The sequence below is a fragment of the Pempheris klunzingeri genome, chromosome 19, assembly GCF_042242105.1.
Source record: "Pempheris klunzingeri isolate RE-2024b chromosome 19, fPemKlu1.hap1, whole genome shotgun sequence".
Classification (NCBI taxonomy): Eukaryota; Metazoa; Chordata; class Actinopteri; order Acropomatiformes; family Pempheridae; genus Pempheris; species Pempheris klunzingeri.
The window spans coordinates 18843303-18859353 of NC_092030.1; the positions used below are offsets into that span (position 1 = coordinate 18843303).

Sequence of the window (16051 nt, forward strand, 5' to 3'; positions counted from 1 at the left end):
TCTCATCTCAACCTCTCAAACATCTTGAAGCGATCACAAAAATGAAACTCAGCTGCATGAACTCATGGACCCCCTGCTGACCATTTGATACTGCTTTCAACATATCACAAGTTCATGTCGTTTGCTCTCCTCCTCCGCTGAAAATGTTACTAAACAAGACAAAAGTTACAGCGAAAACTGTAACAGGGACGAAGCAGCAGCTTTCAGTTTAAATGTGCTGTTTTTTAATGGTCAACATGGTGACCTTGACACCTCATAAACCTACCACCAGCAGACCGCCTTAAGGCCTGATTGGCTGAGTTAGGTGTGGTGTAGTTCAACACTGGTTGCCGTTATCTAAGTGGAACAAATTTGCCAATTAAGCAAATCCGTTTCCTGTCCTCCCCAGGCGCTGGCTTATCAGACTCATTTGAGTCTGTCCTGTCCCTGCCTTCTCATCAGCATGTGCATCTCTATCGTTTTCCCCCGAAGGGGAGACTCTAGGACCGACATAGAATGCAAATCACACACTGGATTTGTACACTTCCTGCAGCGAGCAAAAAACAGTAAGGGAGGGGTTTTGAGAGTGAGACATAAATTAACGCAAAAACATGAGACGGAAAAAACAAAACACAAAACAATTATTTTAATTTACTTCAGCATAAGAATTATCTGAGATAAGCACCTCAAAACATGAACACTCAGCACCAAACAGGATGCACGCACCGCCTCTTGTAATTACGGAGAGACAAGAGGGACGTGGTCATTTACACTGAGGAAGACAACTGTGAAATGGTTGAATGATAACTTTCTTCTTCTGTTATCTCCTCTCAATTATCCCCTTTGCTCACTGAACTCATATTTCCATTACAAGTTCACACTTATATGCTTACACTAATTTCTGGGCTGGTAGTATTAGTTTGTGCTGTCTGTGAACAAATGTTTATGTTAAGGCTGGTCAAAAAAAACAGAACATTTTTCTTCTGGGGTGGGGGCAGCCGAAGGCCTTCACTTATCTTTGATTACATTCAAACACACACCATTTGAAAAGGTCAGTGGGCAACACACACAGGTTAATTAAACAAAGAAAGAACAGAGATGACAAAGACAGCAGTAAAGGCAGTACAGCCATAGTACAGCACAGAGCCAACTGTGGGAATGGGGACAGAGAGTGCCACAAACTAAACAGTTCAACAGTATTGCAGTGAGGGTGAGTGAATGATCCTTAGTAAAGGGCAAATCGTTACCGCAGCGATCAATACTTCAACACTCAAACACAGCTCACTTGTTATCGATACCAGCTAAAAAGGATTGATGAGAAAGTTGCTGTGTTTTTAAGTGTGGTTGCAAGGTTCTGGCAGACATAAGATGCACTTAAATAGTGCTTGTCTGCACCACTGAACAGACTCTGGTGACACAACAAATCCCAGCATAACAGCTGTCCTTCTTCAGCCTGCTTCTGTAAACATTGCAGTTACGGACATCTGTGAATGTCCTGATTTTTATTATATCCTGTTACGCGGATTAAGAAATCTTTCTTGTTTTGTGTTAATATTTTATGGTTTTCATGTGATTTATAGTTTTTATACTTTCATATAATATATAATCATATTTTGTATCCTAATCTGGATCTGAAAAGTAAAAAGTTGCTAAAACTGTTTAAAAACAACTTATTGGAGTGAAACAACAATATTTACTTCTGAAATGAAGCAGAAGTCACATTTACTGGTTATTGTATTAGGCAGATTGGGTACCATGACATAATGGATCCACAACAAATACAGTTTCTTTGTCTATGTTGGGAAAAAAATAAATTGTTTCCACTATCAGTCAAATCCATTAATTGAAAGCAGGACTCAGTGTTCGGTGCCGCAGTGATTCCCGGCCTCATGTTATCCCAAGTATAAAACAGTATGAGTATTTCAGATAGTGAAAATGTTATTAGCCATGAGTTTGTCACCTAGTATCATATTGACAAATACTGTATCGGATGCTGCCAATGGGAATTGTCAATATAGCATCAGGGCTTGAGCCAAGGATTACCATGAGACACACTACAGCCACAGAGGAGGCAGGCTTGTCACAGAGGCCACTTTAGAGGAAATGGTTGCATACAGAGCACAGAAACCATCTACTACCCACATATCTATACAGATATCTACCATTTCTAGTTATATTAGAAGCAAGAGGAGGCCTTGATTCCATCAAGTCGGTTCCTGTTGTCAAGTCTAATGAATTACAGAAGACACTGATGAGCTGTTTGAATGGTCGGGTGTAGCAGCTCTGGAGTCAAGTGCTTCCTTACTAGAAAGGATCAAATCCCACCAGGGGTACTTTTCATTTGCTAACTTGTGCTTCCTCTCCTCCTCTCTTCTTCTGTGACCTGGAAATCGTTCCCCCTCCACCATAATGGAGGATCTTTCGATCCCTTAAACACAAGGAGAGCACAGACAGAGCGGGCTTCTGGGAGAGCGAGGAAATAAAGCTCGGCTCCTCTGTCCTCACACCTCTCACTCTCAGCTCAGAAAACTTGATCACTTTCTCTCCTTACAAAAAAAAGAAAAGCTATATAATTTCAATGGCCCTCATTTAAGACATTTACTGTACTGCAATTTATAATTAGGGTAACATTACAAAGGGACAACCTTACACTTATAATGTCATATATTGCAGTTCAATCCATCTGCAATTATTATTATATCAGTAAAGTATCCCCGTTTATTTTGTTCCTTTAGCTATGACACATAAAATGCACAATGCACAGCAGTGACCCTGCACTGGTCTTTCTGGTCCATTGTAAATGAGTGAAAAAAACACTTCTCGGCATTGTTTTAATAACTGACATGAGCAATGAAAAACTGCTGCAAAATAGATGGTAATTGCACATTTATTCAGCTCATTATTTTCACTTGCTACATTGTGATAGAAATTAGATTTGTCATTGAAAAAAATGTGTGTAATGTAATACAGTGGAGCACGTCTTTGAATTTTTTGCTTTAGGCAATGCATTTAATTTTACTCTGTATTTCCTGAGGTGACATGTTATCCACTAAATGTTGAAATATAATTCATTACACATCATAATGCTTAAATCTGGGTGCCTGTCAAAGTCAATTTTGGAACTACTGTATAAATATGCATCCCATATGTACATGTGTCGGGAGGAAGGATTCCGGGTTAATTTTCAATTCAGTGAATTTCCCACATTATGTTTCTCCATCACCCTTGTTTATAGCCACCTGCTGCCTGCAGGAAAATAGTTAGTGAGTTTTTTTCTTCCCTGAAATAAATGGAAGAGCATTACGGAGTAATTCGATATTGTATCAGTTAATGTTGTGGGTAGAGGTACAGTTGCAATCTATGTTCTAATTGATATGCAGTGTTTCCTAGTTGCAAAACTGACCTTACAACACTGAGCTTGTATACTTATATAAGTTCTTATCTAATGATAGTTGATGACAGCTAACTTCATCTTCCTTTAATTAATTCAACCTTTTCTCACATCATAACAAGACATGTAGTTAAGTGAAAATAGTTAGCATTTTACTGAGAGTGAAGAAATGAAAGTAAAGCGATAGAAGAGTGGAGCTGCTGTCTGTATCTTCCTCTGAATGTAATTTGTTGCTTGTATAACACCAGATAACCTGTTGGCAAGTTCAAAAAGTTGGCTGTTGCTGTATTATCAGCACAGCTTCTGAAGGCTTCGTCTGTCACAATGTCAACCAATTCCTACTATCATATTTTCCATGTCTTCCTTTTCACCCTGCCATCTACTAACGCTCCTGTTGTTTCACATCCTGCCATTCCCACCTGCCCTGCAGTGACCCCTGTGTTCTCACCATTCTCCATCACCTGACCTCCCCCACCCACCTGCACACTCGCTTCCACTTCCTCATTTGCCCAGTAGCATACATACCTGCTCACTTCCATTCATTCCCAACCAGATGTTTTGTTATGCTTCTGCCTTAGTGGACCCAGCCATTTTCTCCCCTGCCTGCCTGCATTCAACCTTGAATAAACTTGAACTTTTTATTTTACCAGCCTGATCTCAGAGTGGTACATTTGGGGTCAAATCTGTTTTTACTGAGACTTCATATTGTCTGTCTGTGACATCAGAGATAACCCCAAGGGAGAATCTTTTCAAATACTGCAGACAATACACTGACCATACAGTGTGTGTTATGGTAAAACAGCGCTGCTCACCTCTATCATTCTTTCATGAAAGAGGCTGCAGTATTTGGAGAGAAGGTGATGAAGCACACACCTCCTACTTGTCAAGGTTAATTCTCTGCTTCTCAGATACTAGATAGGGCAGCACTCAGTAAGAGAGGGTAGGCTTTCTACAATCAGAGAGAGAACAACAACAACAGTGTGTTTCTGGCTTAACTCTATGTTTCTAAAAAAATAGGTTAGGTGTTTAGGGGTGAGCGATGGATGGATACAAACATTTGCTTTGACGAAACCACAAGATAAATGTGAATTGAATAGAAATTTGCACTATTTTTTTTACTGTGGAAGGTTTAAACTGACCACTTCCATAACCGAGCAGATTGATGAAAGCAGCAGTGGGGAATCTAATACAGCATGGACGGGAACACAGTGGTTGATTAGACATTGAAGGTGTGAAATAGTGAAAGGCAAAAATATAAAGACAAGGGTTGATAGAATGACCGATGCAGCCCACCAGTGTGGCTGGTCGGTTTATCTTGAAAGCTGTGGAGCCAAATGATGAAAAAAGTAAAATTAAAGGCACATGATGAAAGACTTCTCGGGCCATCAAAAGGAGAAAAAAAAAACGTTTGTGACAACATGACTCCTGATTTATTGATTTCCCGGCTCAATTTTTTCATCCAGGGCGTTTCGAAAGAGCAAAGCAATCTCTGAGTTTGTTGGCTGTTGTTATATTCCCTTGGCAAATGGGCACTCTCCACAAACACACTGGAGTACAACCCCATGCACAAACACATGGAGCTCCCACTGGGGCGGAGTTTTTAATCCTCAAATACACTGCCATAAATCAAACCCCACTCCCTCATGCCCCAGCTCGTCTCTCTCAATGAAAAGCTCAAGCCAGTGGCACATTAATAGCAATTTACAGGGCCAGCCATGCGAGCAGAGGAGCATCAACAGAGCGTCCCTTATTTTGTAGTTTCTTATTACTTTCACTCACAACACGGACACTGAATTGGTAACGATGGAATGTGTGACCTGCCCACTGCATCAATCACTCCTAGTGGATGTCATTCATGTTCGGCCATTTCCTACAAACCCCTAATCTTGCAACCAGAGGGCGTCCCCACACGCAATCAATTTAGTGAGATAACAGAGAAATAATATGTTGTGCTGTTATTTAAAAAATAATGTACTGTATAGAGTCCTGTCATGCTGTGCACTGTATTTAAACCTCTGTGCCTCCTTGATAAATTGCCCTGACAGACTACTGTGGGAATGCACATGAAGACAACACTCCAACATTTCTGTTTTTATCACTAAGCACTGACACTTGCATCACCACTGTGTATGATTCTACCCTCATTTAGCATTACTATAACATAACAACAAGAAATGCAACTTCAATCAACTAACAGTTAAACGCCTTTTTAAATACTGTCATTAGGCATATTTCATAAAAGGCAATTCACAATGCTTTTCACAATGCATTAAAAACCTAAAGAAAGAAAAACAAACAGCATAAAAACACAAAAATGCTAAATAAAAGAAGGATAGGAGGGCAAGATGGTTCACGACGAGTATTTAGGGTTCAGACGAGGGCAGTGCACAACATAAATGTGTTTAACCTAAAGGTGGTAAAGTTGGTGCAGGTCCAATAACCTCTGGAAATTAGTTCCAGCTCTGTGGTGCACAGTGACTAAATGCTGCTTCTCCCTGTTTAGTTTGCACCTTAATTTTAGGAAGAGTTGACCCGAGAGGCAGAGAGGATGCATACGCAGACTTTGTAATTGATTGACAGTCCAAGTTGGACAAGATTTCTGGTTTGGTGGGTTTTTTTTTTCCAGAAACAGCGAGCGAGATGAGAGCTAACTTTCAGCTAGTTTAGTCACATCATCATGTATTTCAGTGATCCCCAGCCAGGAGTAGCCCTCAGGAGTACATCTTCACTTGTCAGGGGATGCATGGAAAGCTCATGCAATTAACTCAACTGACTCACCAAAAAAATGGAAATTGTGATCTGATTAAAGTAAAAAAATTACGAAAATTAAGAGCCAAATAGGATTACAAAGTAAATGTACAATAACCAGTGGGCTGCCCATTAACCTGAGTCAGTTGTAACACATTAACACCACATGTTGCAGTTGAGTGTAAGTGAAAACTAGTTGGCAAGCGACCAGGAAAGTAGAAATGATTAACTGAAAGTGAAGGATACATTGTTAAAAGTTATGTTAATGCATAGTTATAGTAGCAGAAAATAAGGAATAACAGTTTTGACATTGTCACCTGAAAGTGTTGAAAAAGCTGTTGAAATTGTTATAATGATTGTGTTAAATAACATCCACTTGATACTCCATTCATTCCATTCATCAGAGCATATTCTGAGTGGTGCAGATGAAAGTGTACTTGAGCTCAATTGATAAGGCTGTGGGGGGGGACATCAGACAAAGAAAGCAGGAACCACAGATGTAAACAACCGCGTCACTTCATCATCCAAAAAGACACTGAAATACAAATAGTGTCTCCAGCAAGTTCATGTGTCGGCCCAACATAAAGTGTTATTATGAGAGTCTCAAGACTGAGAAGGGGAGTATTAGCGATCACAACACACACTTTCCTCAGATCATGTCTGTAATGACAGGGGAAGAGAGCCGAGTGTTTCAAAACACAGCTCAAAGCTCTAATTACCACAGATGGCAGTAAGTCATTATAACTATAGACTATAATAAAAGAAAAAATAGATCTTATATCAGGGCCACAGAAAAGTAATGACATTTATGTCTATTTCTAGATTATTTCATCTGCCACATCTTCAAATGTGTTTGTGTCGACATGAAAGCCTTCAGCCTGTTGAGTTACTCGTGTGCTGTCCTGTTGTTAGGTGGAATGGCTGAAAAATGAAGAGCCTCTAAGCTCTGAAGGTGTCATTGATACAAGAGGCGACCATAATCTCATCATCTCTGAGGCCCGCCTCTCTGATTCCGGAAACTACACCTGTGTTGCCAACAACATTGTGGCCAAGAGGCGCAGTGCCACAGCCACTGTTGTAGTCTATGGTAAGATATCGAATGCCAGGTAAACACTTCCTTACTTTTCAAAAAGAAAGAAAACGTGTCTTTAGGTTTGCAGCACAGATCACCAAAACAATGTCAAGCAGCTTTTTTGTCTGCATCAAAATATCAATTTTCACTTCAGATGTAAGCTGTCAAATTGCCACCATGAGCAAATTCCCCAAAGTCATTAATACAAAAAGCACTGCTTAACCACAGCATGCAGTCTTTTCTCACACAAGAGCCTAATGAGCAGGTAATGGGCAAGTGATCCCTCATGTAAAAACAAGGAGACACAGGCACAATATTTACAAGAGCTCAATTATTAATGGTGGAAAGCCAGTGATGTGGGCTGTCACAACCCCCCCGGCTATTATCTACCAGCACTAAACACCTTATGTGGAAAGCTTTGTATAGCCTGCAGGCCAACACACATAGTTTACAGAACTGTTCTATACCCCTGCAGTGAGCTGTACAGAGACAAAGGAAAATATGTGAAATGATAGTGTCATAGGAGAACCACCTTGTTGACTGGAGTGTTTCCCTGCTCATTTTACTGACCTGTCATCCTGTTATTTTTATTTTTTTTCAGCAAGGACATTTAGCGGCTGTCGGAATCCATCTAATTCTATGCGACAGCCCATTGTTGAGGCCCATCAATCATTAATTTCCTTAATGCTAATGAAGTCTCTGACAGGCTTACTACTCTCAACAGCCTCAAACAGATGTACAATAATGAAACATAGAATTTCTTCCTGTGATATGACAGCAAATGAGCTGATTAGTCAATCACACTGCATTATTTTAGGCAACAAATCAAAGGAGGCAGTGTAAGTAGAGACAAGGGAAGACACCCTTGATCTTTTTTTAAAGACGTCTCAGTTATTATTTTCTTGATGAGAAGTTCATTGTCACATTTGAGTGAACCCGTACTATCCACACACTGATGCTGTATGTCATGACAGGGAATATATATTGTTAACCACAGAATGAAGAGCAATTTTCATGCCTGTAATGTATGTTCACACCTCTCTTGTCATCCTTTGGCACATGCAGTGAATGGAGGCTGGTCATCGTGGACAGACTGGTCTCCCTGTAATGTACGCTGCGGTCGCGGTGTGCAGAAACGTTCTCGCACTTGCACAAATCCAGCTCCTCTCAACGGGGGAGCCTTCTGTGAGGGCATGTCGGTACAGAAGAGCACCTGCAACACGCTGTGTCCAGGTAAGCACAAGGACAAAGTCTCCATACTGTGAGTGTTTGTGCATATGCTTAAAGGCAGGCTGTGTTTTTGAAATTGTCCTCCCATGTCACACCTCTAATTAACAGTTCTGCTCAAGTCATGAAAATCTTAAAACTGACGTCAGGGGTACATTCAAGGAGAGTCTGAGATGTTGAGATTTAGAGTAGGTGATTTTAAGTATTGTATCAGTGGCTTAAATTGTGAAAGTGGTGATTTCTTGCATTAAAGGAATACAGAGTGGACATCTTATGGAAAAAGCTCATTTGCTTTCTAACAGAGTTAGAGGAGAAGATTAATGTATGTACATGAAGGTAGTGAAATCAGCCTTCCAGCTCCTTTAAAGCTCAATAATTTACACGTTACGTCTTGTTCAGTATATCGCACATTTTGCACATCATTATCATCCCATTCACTTTGCATTAAACTCATTCCCACCTCTACCCTACGTCTTAGCTCTTTAACTTGCATGTTACAGTGCAGTGGTGTCGCATATACTGTGCATAGATTTTGTGTAACTGTTATATTGCTGTTGTTTTTTTTATTTATTTCTTCAGGGCTGCTTTTTATTTTTTACTGTGTTCTATTCTATCACCCATTTTATTGTTTTATTCCATTGTAATTTAAAAATATATTAATATTCTATATATTGCATCTCATTTTGAACCTTTAATCCTGTCTGTTTGATTTGTACAAAAAGCGAGGGGTAAAGATCAGTACATTGTAGTTTTTATAGGAAACTGTTTCTTGCCCAGATGCAGTTACTTCTTGGATTCTAGTCATCACTTTTTCTGTGCCTGTCCAAAACATTTTGTAGCAGTAGGTGTATTTCTACCTTTTGACAGAGCCAGGCTAGCTGTTTTCTTCTGCTTCAAGTCTTCGTGCTAAGTTAACCATCTGCTGGCCTTGTCTTCATATTTAACAGACTCTTGGCAAGGAAGCAAATGATGGTGTTCAACAATGTTGAACTATTCCTTTAAAAAGACTGCTGCTTGGCAGCCAACTCTAGGAGTTTTCAATGTTAGCATGTCCTTGAACGCATCAATGTGGAGAGGTTTCTCTCTGCTCTCAAATGTATTACTACACAATATAAGCAGATGTGATAAAAAGTAAAGACAACAGCTGTATTTCAGCACTAAACCATCCATTCAGCTCCCTCCGCAGTCCCTTGTCAACTGCCTGCACCACATAAAAACCTGGATGTCATCTAATCTACACAAGCTAAATAGCAATAAAACAGAGCTTATCATTGTGGCTCTCAAGGTGCTGCTCCAAAAGGTTGGAGATCTTCACCTTGACGTGGACGGCTGTTCCATCTGCCAAAAAGTTTGCAACCCGGGTGTCATTCTGGACCCCACCCTCTCACTCCAGTTCACTTCAGATCTGTCACAAAAGCCACCTCGCTACCGCCTCAAAAACATTTCCAGACTCTGGCCATCACTCTCAGAGACCTTTATCTATGCCTTTATCACCATCCATCTGGATTAATGCAATAGATTCCTGTGTGGGATTCCCAGTAAAGCCCTGGACGGTGCAGAGCACAGCTGCCAGGGTTCTCACCCGCACCATGCCCTGGTACAACAGCAGATCTCCCCCACCCTCATCCAGCTTCAGTCACTCCTGTTGAAACCCAGTATCTCAAACAAAATCCTCCTCCTCACCTATAAATCCTTCCACACCCTTTCCCCACTGCGGTCCCTGGACACAACCCTGATCACCACCCCCCACACCAGCCTGTAGACTTTTGCGTACAGAGCCTTCAGTGTGGCAGCCCACAGAATTTGTTTAATTAATCTCTGTGATTAATTACTCAAGATAGTTTGAAGTCTTTGCAAGTTGGTTTTAAGGCCTGAAAACGAACAATGTCAGCTGAGAGAGTTGGAAATCAGCCTTGAGATGCACTTTGTAGTTAGCAAAAGTCTGTTTTCGACCCGTTACACCTCCCTGTGAATGCATTGCAAATTTTTTATTGTGATAATGACAGTGATTTGAATCTGAAATCCAATAGAGATGACCTTTTTAAAAAAAACAGCAAATGAGGAGAGAGTCAGTGGAAAATGGAGAGAGGGGAGAAAAAAAGTTGGGGAGACAGAGAACCTGAGAGAGAACCAAACCGCAGAAGCTTAGGTTGGGAGAGAAAGAGCAAAGCAGCAGTTCCACTTATCAAAACTTCTGTGTAATCTGCTCTCCCCAAGTGGGTTTTTTTTTTTTTTATAGACAAGCCCGAATTTATGATTTCAACCACAGCACCAGTATAAAGGGAAATGCTCATCAGGTTTAAAAAGAAAAAAATTATCAGGGGAAGGCAGTCCTCTAAACATTATCTCCTCTTTGCCAACTGCCTCCTTCTGAAGGATTCTTTCTCCCGCATCTGAGTTTGAACATAAACGGGGTGCATTTGCGCTTAGATTAGCAGGGAGACGAAGGGAACGTTTAGAGCATTTGGAGGTGGAAAGGAGACTTGATGGAGTGTCGAATAAGCGGTGCGTCTTTGTGCTCAAAGTCAGTAAGACAGCACATTTCTGGCACTCTGAGGAGGAAAATGTTTTTGTAAAGATGGTAGTGCAGCTCTTACCTTGAAAGTGTCATACTCTCATAAAGCCCCAGAGAACTATTAAATGAATCAATTTAGGCTTGAAAAGTACACATCTTTGTCATGTCCTTTCACTCATGTGTCATCATCCTGTATTTTTCTGTTTGTTTTTGCTCCTGTGTGTTTGTTCACACACACAGTCCAAAGTGAATGAAAGGCTTTCGCTGTCCTCCAGCCGTGCATTATGCACATCAAATGTATATATGTGCATCCTTGTGATTTTTAACATCTTTATTTGTATCTGATTTCCTCAGTGGATGGTAGCTGGGGAGAATGGACGGAGTGGACAGTGTGCAGTTCAGACTGTGAGAGGCAGCGCAGCAGAGAGTGTACAGCTCCAGAGCCCAAACATGGAGGACGGCTGTGTGACGGGGTGGCTCTCGCTACAGGCAACTGCACCGGCGGCCTCTGTACACAGAGTGGGTACCATCACCATCTCTCTCCACCGGTTAACAACGAGAAAAAGATAGTTTGGCATCATTACTGTCAGCCCCATTGTGTTCAGGGACTGTGCCGTTATAAATTTACTGCTCATAATTTTGGCAGCGTGGGCTAGATCATGATCGTCATTATAATCATGCTCATTACCAGCACCCTCATCCGTCTTCATTATTCATCCACTCCACTTCACATACATAACACACTGTTCAAAATAGTTGAAGAGAAATTCTCAAATTCTGATGTTTCTCTGCCTTTTCAGATCGAAAGTTGCTACATGATGCTAAGCCACAGGGTGAGTGTCTCCTCAGCTTCCATGTCTTTCTGTCATGTTTTTTTGAAAGACATCATTGTCTCCAAGCATGGCATGGAAGAATACTTAAAACTGACTGGAGGTAAGTGTGCAGTCAATATTGACTGGCTGGAAGCCGTTCCTTGCTTTCAGGTAGCCTCACTTTTTTTGTTCAATGTCATCATCACCCTTATAAATTAATTGGGCTACTTGTTTCAGCTGTTGCTAGGCTACTGCCTGTTGGACATGTAAAGTCCATGTTTGACAAGTAAGGATAGTGCCAACGCAATGTTTTTATTAAGGTATTAAGTGAGAGAACAATTTTAACCTAAGAGTGCGGGTCCCAAAATAGGAAGCAATGCTTGTATTCTGATGGCTGGAAAGGAGCTATAAGGGGGATCGATCAGTCTGACAGCTGCGGTTATGAAAACTACCTCACTCTGCATGACGCATTGTGAATTGTCCCTTACTTAAAATAGATTTGAGTTATTTCAGATACAGGTGCTGTGTCAAACAGGTAGTATACAACATGTACAACTAGCAATTGGAAAATACAGGTTATTTTCCAGCTCACTGCTAGCATGTGTTTTAGCATATGAGGAAAGAAAAAGATTCCTGCTAAAAGCCTTCCAGTCCCAGGCTGGCTGTGATTTCTGTGTGACGGAGTAGACGCTTCTGACTACGGCTGGAACACTTTGGCAGAAGATTATGATGGTTAGTGAGTGTTTTCTCCACCCTTGGTATCCATTTTCACTCTTGTACAATGACATACTGTATGTTGGATGATAATGCAGTTTTATCAACTCTTCACAACTATTCACAGTTATTACTTCACTTTTACCTCTGTGCCAATGCACTGTACATCTGGTGTAGTAGTGCTTTACCACTGTATATGCTGTATGCTGTATGCATTATTATTACTGAGAATATGTCGATCCTACTTAGATCTTCATCAGGTCAACATGCTATATATGCCGTGTTATGCTATGATGAAGATTCAAGTAGAATCAGTGTGATACATGTTTGTGGCATGGAGCAAGAACAAAGGCGTTACCCCTTTTTCCATTGATGCTGTCTTCTGATAGCCCTCCACCTACATGATGTGGGTAAAATGACTCTCCTTCAACATAAGCTACAGACACATGTTCTCCTTACTTGTCCAGCTAAACAGTTATGTCTTTTTGTTTGTCAGAAAGGAGGAAAAGAATGCAGCCAGGCTGCCAAAACTTCCCAAGCCCTCAATTAACCTGCTACTGTAGCTGTTAATGCCGCTTTGCATATTTTGTCAATTTCTCCTCATTTGAGCTTCAGGCTACTTAGAGGATTTCTCAGCATGTCCTGTTTCGACGCAGATCTCATTATCTTTCAAGAACAAGCTAGCAGCCCCTTTATTTTCCACTCATGCTTTTCTTTGTGGAGTTGGACGCTGCAGTACTGGTGGGACCAGATAGAGCATAATCATTGCCGATGAGCTAATTTAATGAATTGGTTTTGTCACATTATCCCAGTGGAACGCAGAGTGCTTCCAACACCAGAGCCAAGCAGTGTTTGAAATGACAGTCAGGTGCTGGGTTGATTATAATCGCCTTCCTTCTGAGGTTCCTCATTAGTAGCTTTAACACTCCAGGATGGAACAATGAAGCTGTGCATCAGCAGGCAGGGCAGATGAGGAGCAGAAAACAAAAAAGGCGCTAAAGTAGTTTGAAACCATGGTATACGTTGCTCATATAAAAGACTTTCACAAGCTAAATTCATCTGATTTTCCTCAGCAACACGGTTTTTCAGTGTATTCTGGGAGAAAATGTCTCCTGGCTTCCTAATTAAGCGCAGTAGACTTAGAAAGCAGAAGCAAAATATTGCTCAAAAATATGTTTCTCTCTCTTACTCACTCTTGCTTTCCAAGGTGTGGAGAACAGCAGTGACGTGGCCTTGTATTTAGGCCTTGCCGCGGGGGTGGTGACAGTGGTGCTTCTGATCATCGCCGTTACTCTTTACCGACGGAGCCAGAGTGAGTACGGTGTTGATGTCATCGACTCCTCCGCCCTCACTGGAGGCTTTCAGTCCTTCAGCTTCAAGACCTCTCGTCAAGGTGAGCCTATGTGTCTTACAAGTCAAATACTGCATCCATCTGTGAACACAGGCTTCCCACCACACGCTGTATCCAAACTGGGAAGTAACAGAAGAAAACGGACAAAAGAAGTTGTTACTTGAAGATGCATCTAGTGGTTGAAATAACAGAGGGAAGATGCATTCAGTGTTCAGACTATCAGAATAAAGAATCAAGGAGTTTCGTTGCATAACGATGTGATGATTAATGGAAGTTATAGAGAGAAATCCTGGGGGGGGCATCTTCAATATTTAACTATATATATTCAGATTATGCAGAATATCTTACCAGTGTGCTGTATAGAAAAGTTCAGCGGTTTATTGAGAGTCTGCTGCTGCGTTGGATGATTTAATTAATTAATTAAGATAGTCACTCTGTTTAACTTGTACATAATTACTCTCGGCACACCCCATAAATTAGAGAGTAGAGTTGAAATGTAGCTATCATTCCTGCTGCTGCATGATATCTGCAGGTACTCAATCAACCAGGCTGCAGGAGAACGGCTTCAAACAGAATGCAGACGCAACAACCACGGATGATGATTTTGGTTAAGATCTTCTGTATTTGAACCCAGTACAGACTCTGCCTCCATCCCATTTAAATGTGTACCAGATTAAAGAAATGTCTGTTTTGAAAATGTATGTGGCAAAATTCAACGTACATGAAAGGGTTTTGTGCGACTTTGAGGAGCCTCTTCACCAGATAAAGATACAAATAAAATGTTCTGTGCTCTTGACTTTGCAATAAGAGGTCTGTTATGGGGCTGTTAAAACAAGTGCTAAAACTGCTCTCAGCCACCCAATTTGCATAAATACAACCTTATATGTGCCACTACAGCCACCTTTGAACAAGTGGGTTCATCTTGGTTCGCAAAATGACCAAACTGGCACAAGCACAAAAAAAATGTCCCGCGCTCAGTGAAAATTGCATTTGCACCACATCATTGTGTCTTTGCTGAAATTGCTCATTTATCTATTTAATTTGTGTATTATGCTATTAGTGTTTCAATCTGGTGATCAAAAATATGAGGATTTAATCGATTTCATTTTTACAAAAAAGCAAAATGAAATGACTGCAATTTCAATCATACTATTTTAATTAGTTTGATGATTCAAAAGGCCCTAAACATCCACAGAAAAACTAATTAAGTCCGCAGTTTTGCCTGGTAGTCAAGTGAGATGGCATTATAATATAAATTACTTTCACATAACTGTCACTTTCCTCCAAAGGAAGACTAGACACAGGTCCAATTTTTCTGCTTGTCACTCTGTAGATGAAACCGCAAGATACAAGATGTGGTACTGATTTTATTGCACTTTATTTTTGTTCAAATATTGTAAATGTACTCACATATCAATGTCATTGAGTGTAATTTTCAGAAAATACAAGCAAACATATAGTTTTGTATGTGTTATATGTAGATATGTATATATCATAAATCATTTATACATCTGCTTGTATTATGATGTAACTACATCAATTATTAAAATGCTTTAGGGGCTAAAATTACTGTATTTAATCAGTTTGTTCATGTGAGCCCTCTGGAGATTGTTGTTTTCTGTGCTGTAGTGCACTAAATGTCCAATAAAATACAGTACAGCATAAAGCTTAATCTATAAAGAACACCATGCATTTATTGCTATATTGCAACCATCAGTGTGCCCCAAGCCATAAACATTCATGGAAAACTTATGGTAATTTACAATTTATCTATTATTACTCACACCTTCTGTAGTACCATAAGATAAGCAAATTGTTGAACAAGAAGTGCCTCATTAGGGTAGTGAGTCACTTTGTGGCATTTAGCTGCAGTTTTGGTATTGTCTTACGTACAACAAAAGTTTAATTATTCATGGTTCCAAAATTAAAAATGCAATTTATTACATTTTTTTCACCCAGCTCCCAAATAAAGGTTTTGGTCCCATGTCTCCAAACACTGAAACATCAGAGCCCAGAAGCCAGTGTGTTTTGCCCCACAGATTGAGGCATATTTTTACAAGGCTGCCATTATGGGCTACTACAGCAGCTCTCAGCAGGGCATAATAAAGTTCATTTTGATAACACAGCAGGAGGCAGGGAAAGCTTTAATCTTGGTCCCTGTTTCCCTTGATAGGGGGGCTAATGCCTCCCTAAAACCCAACATGTCCCCCCTTATATGTTGCCGCCTGATCTACACCGCCGC

At 40.6% G+C, this 16051-nt stretch overlaps 1 protein-coding gene across 1 annotated transcript in view; it reads left to right on the forward strand.

Moving 5' to 3' along the window:
• Positions 1-16051, forward strand: part of LOC139218714 (netrin receptor UNC5D-like) — a 140045-nt gene that overhangs the window by 106858 nt on the left and 17136 nt on the right. The window contains exons 5-9 of the mRNA XM_070850381.1: positions 7031-7205; positions 8256-8423; positions 11287-11451; positions 11733-11765; positions 13666-13851. Of these exons, the coding sequence (XP_070706482.1) occupies positions 7031-7205; positions 8256-8423; positions 11287-11451; positions 11733-11765; positions 13666-13851 (727 nt within the window). The remainder of the gene's footprint in view (positions 1-7030; positions 7206-8255; positions 8424-11286; positions 11452-11732; positions 11766-13665; positions 13852-16051) is intronic.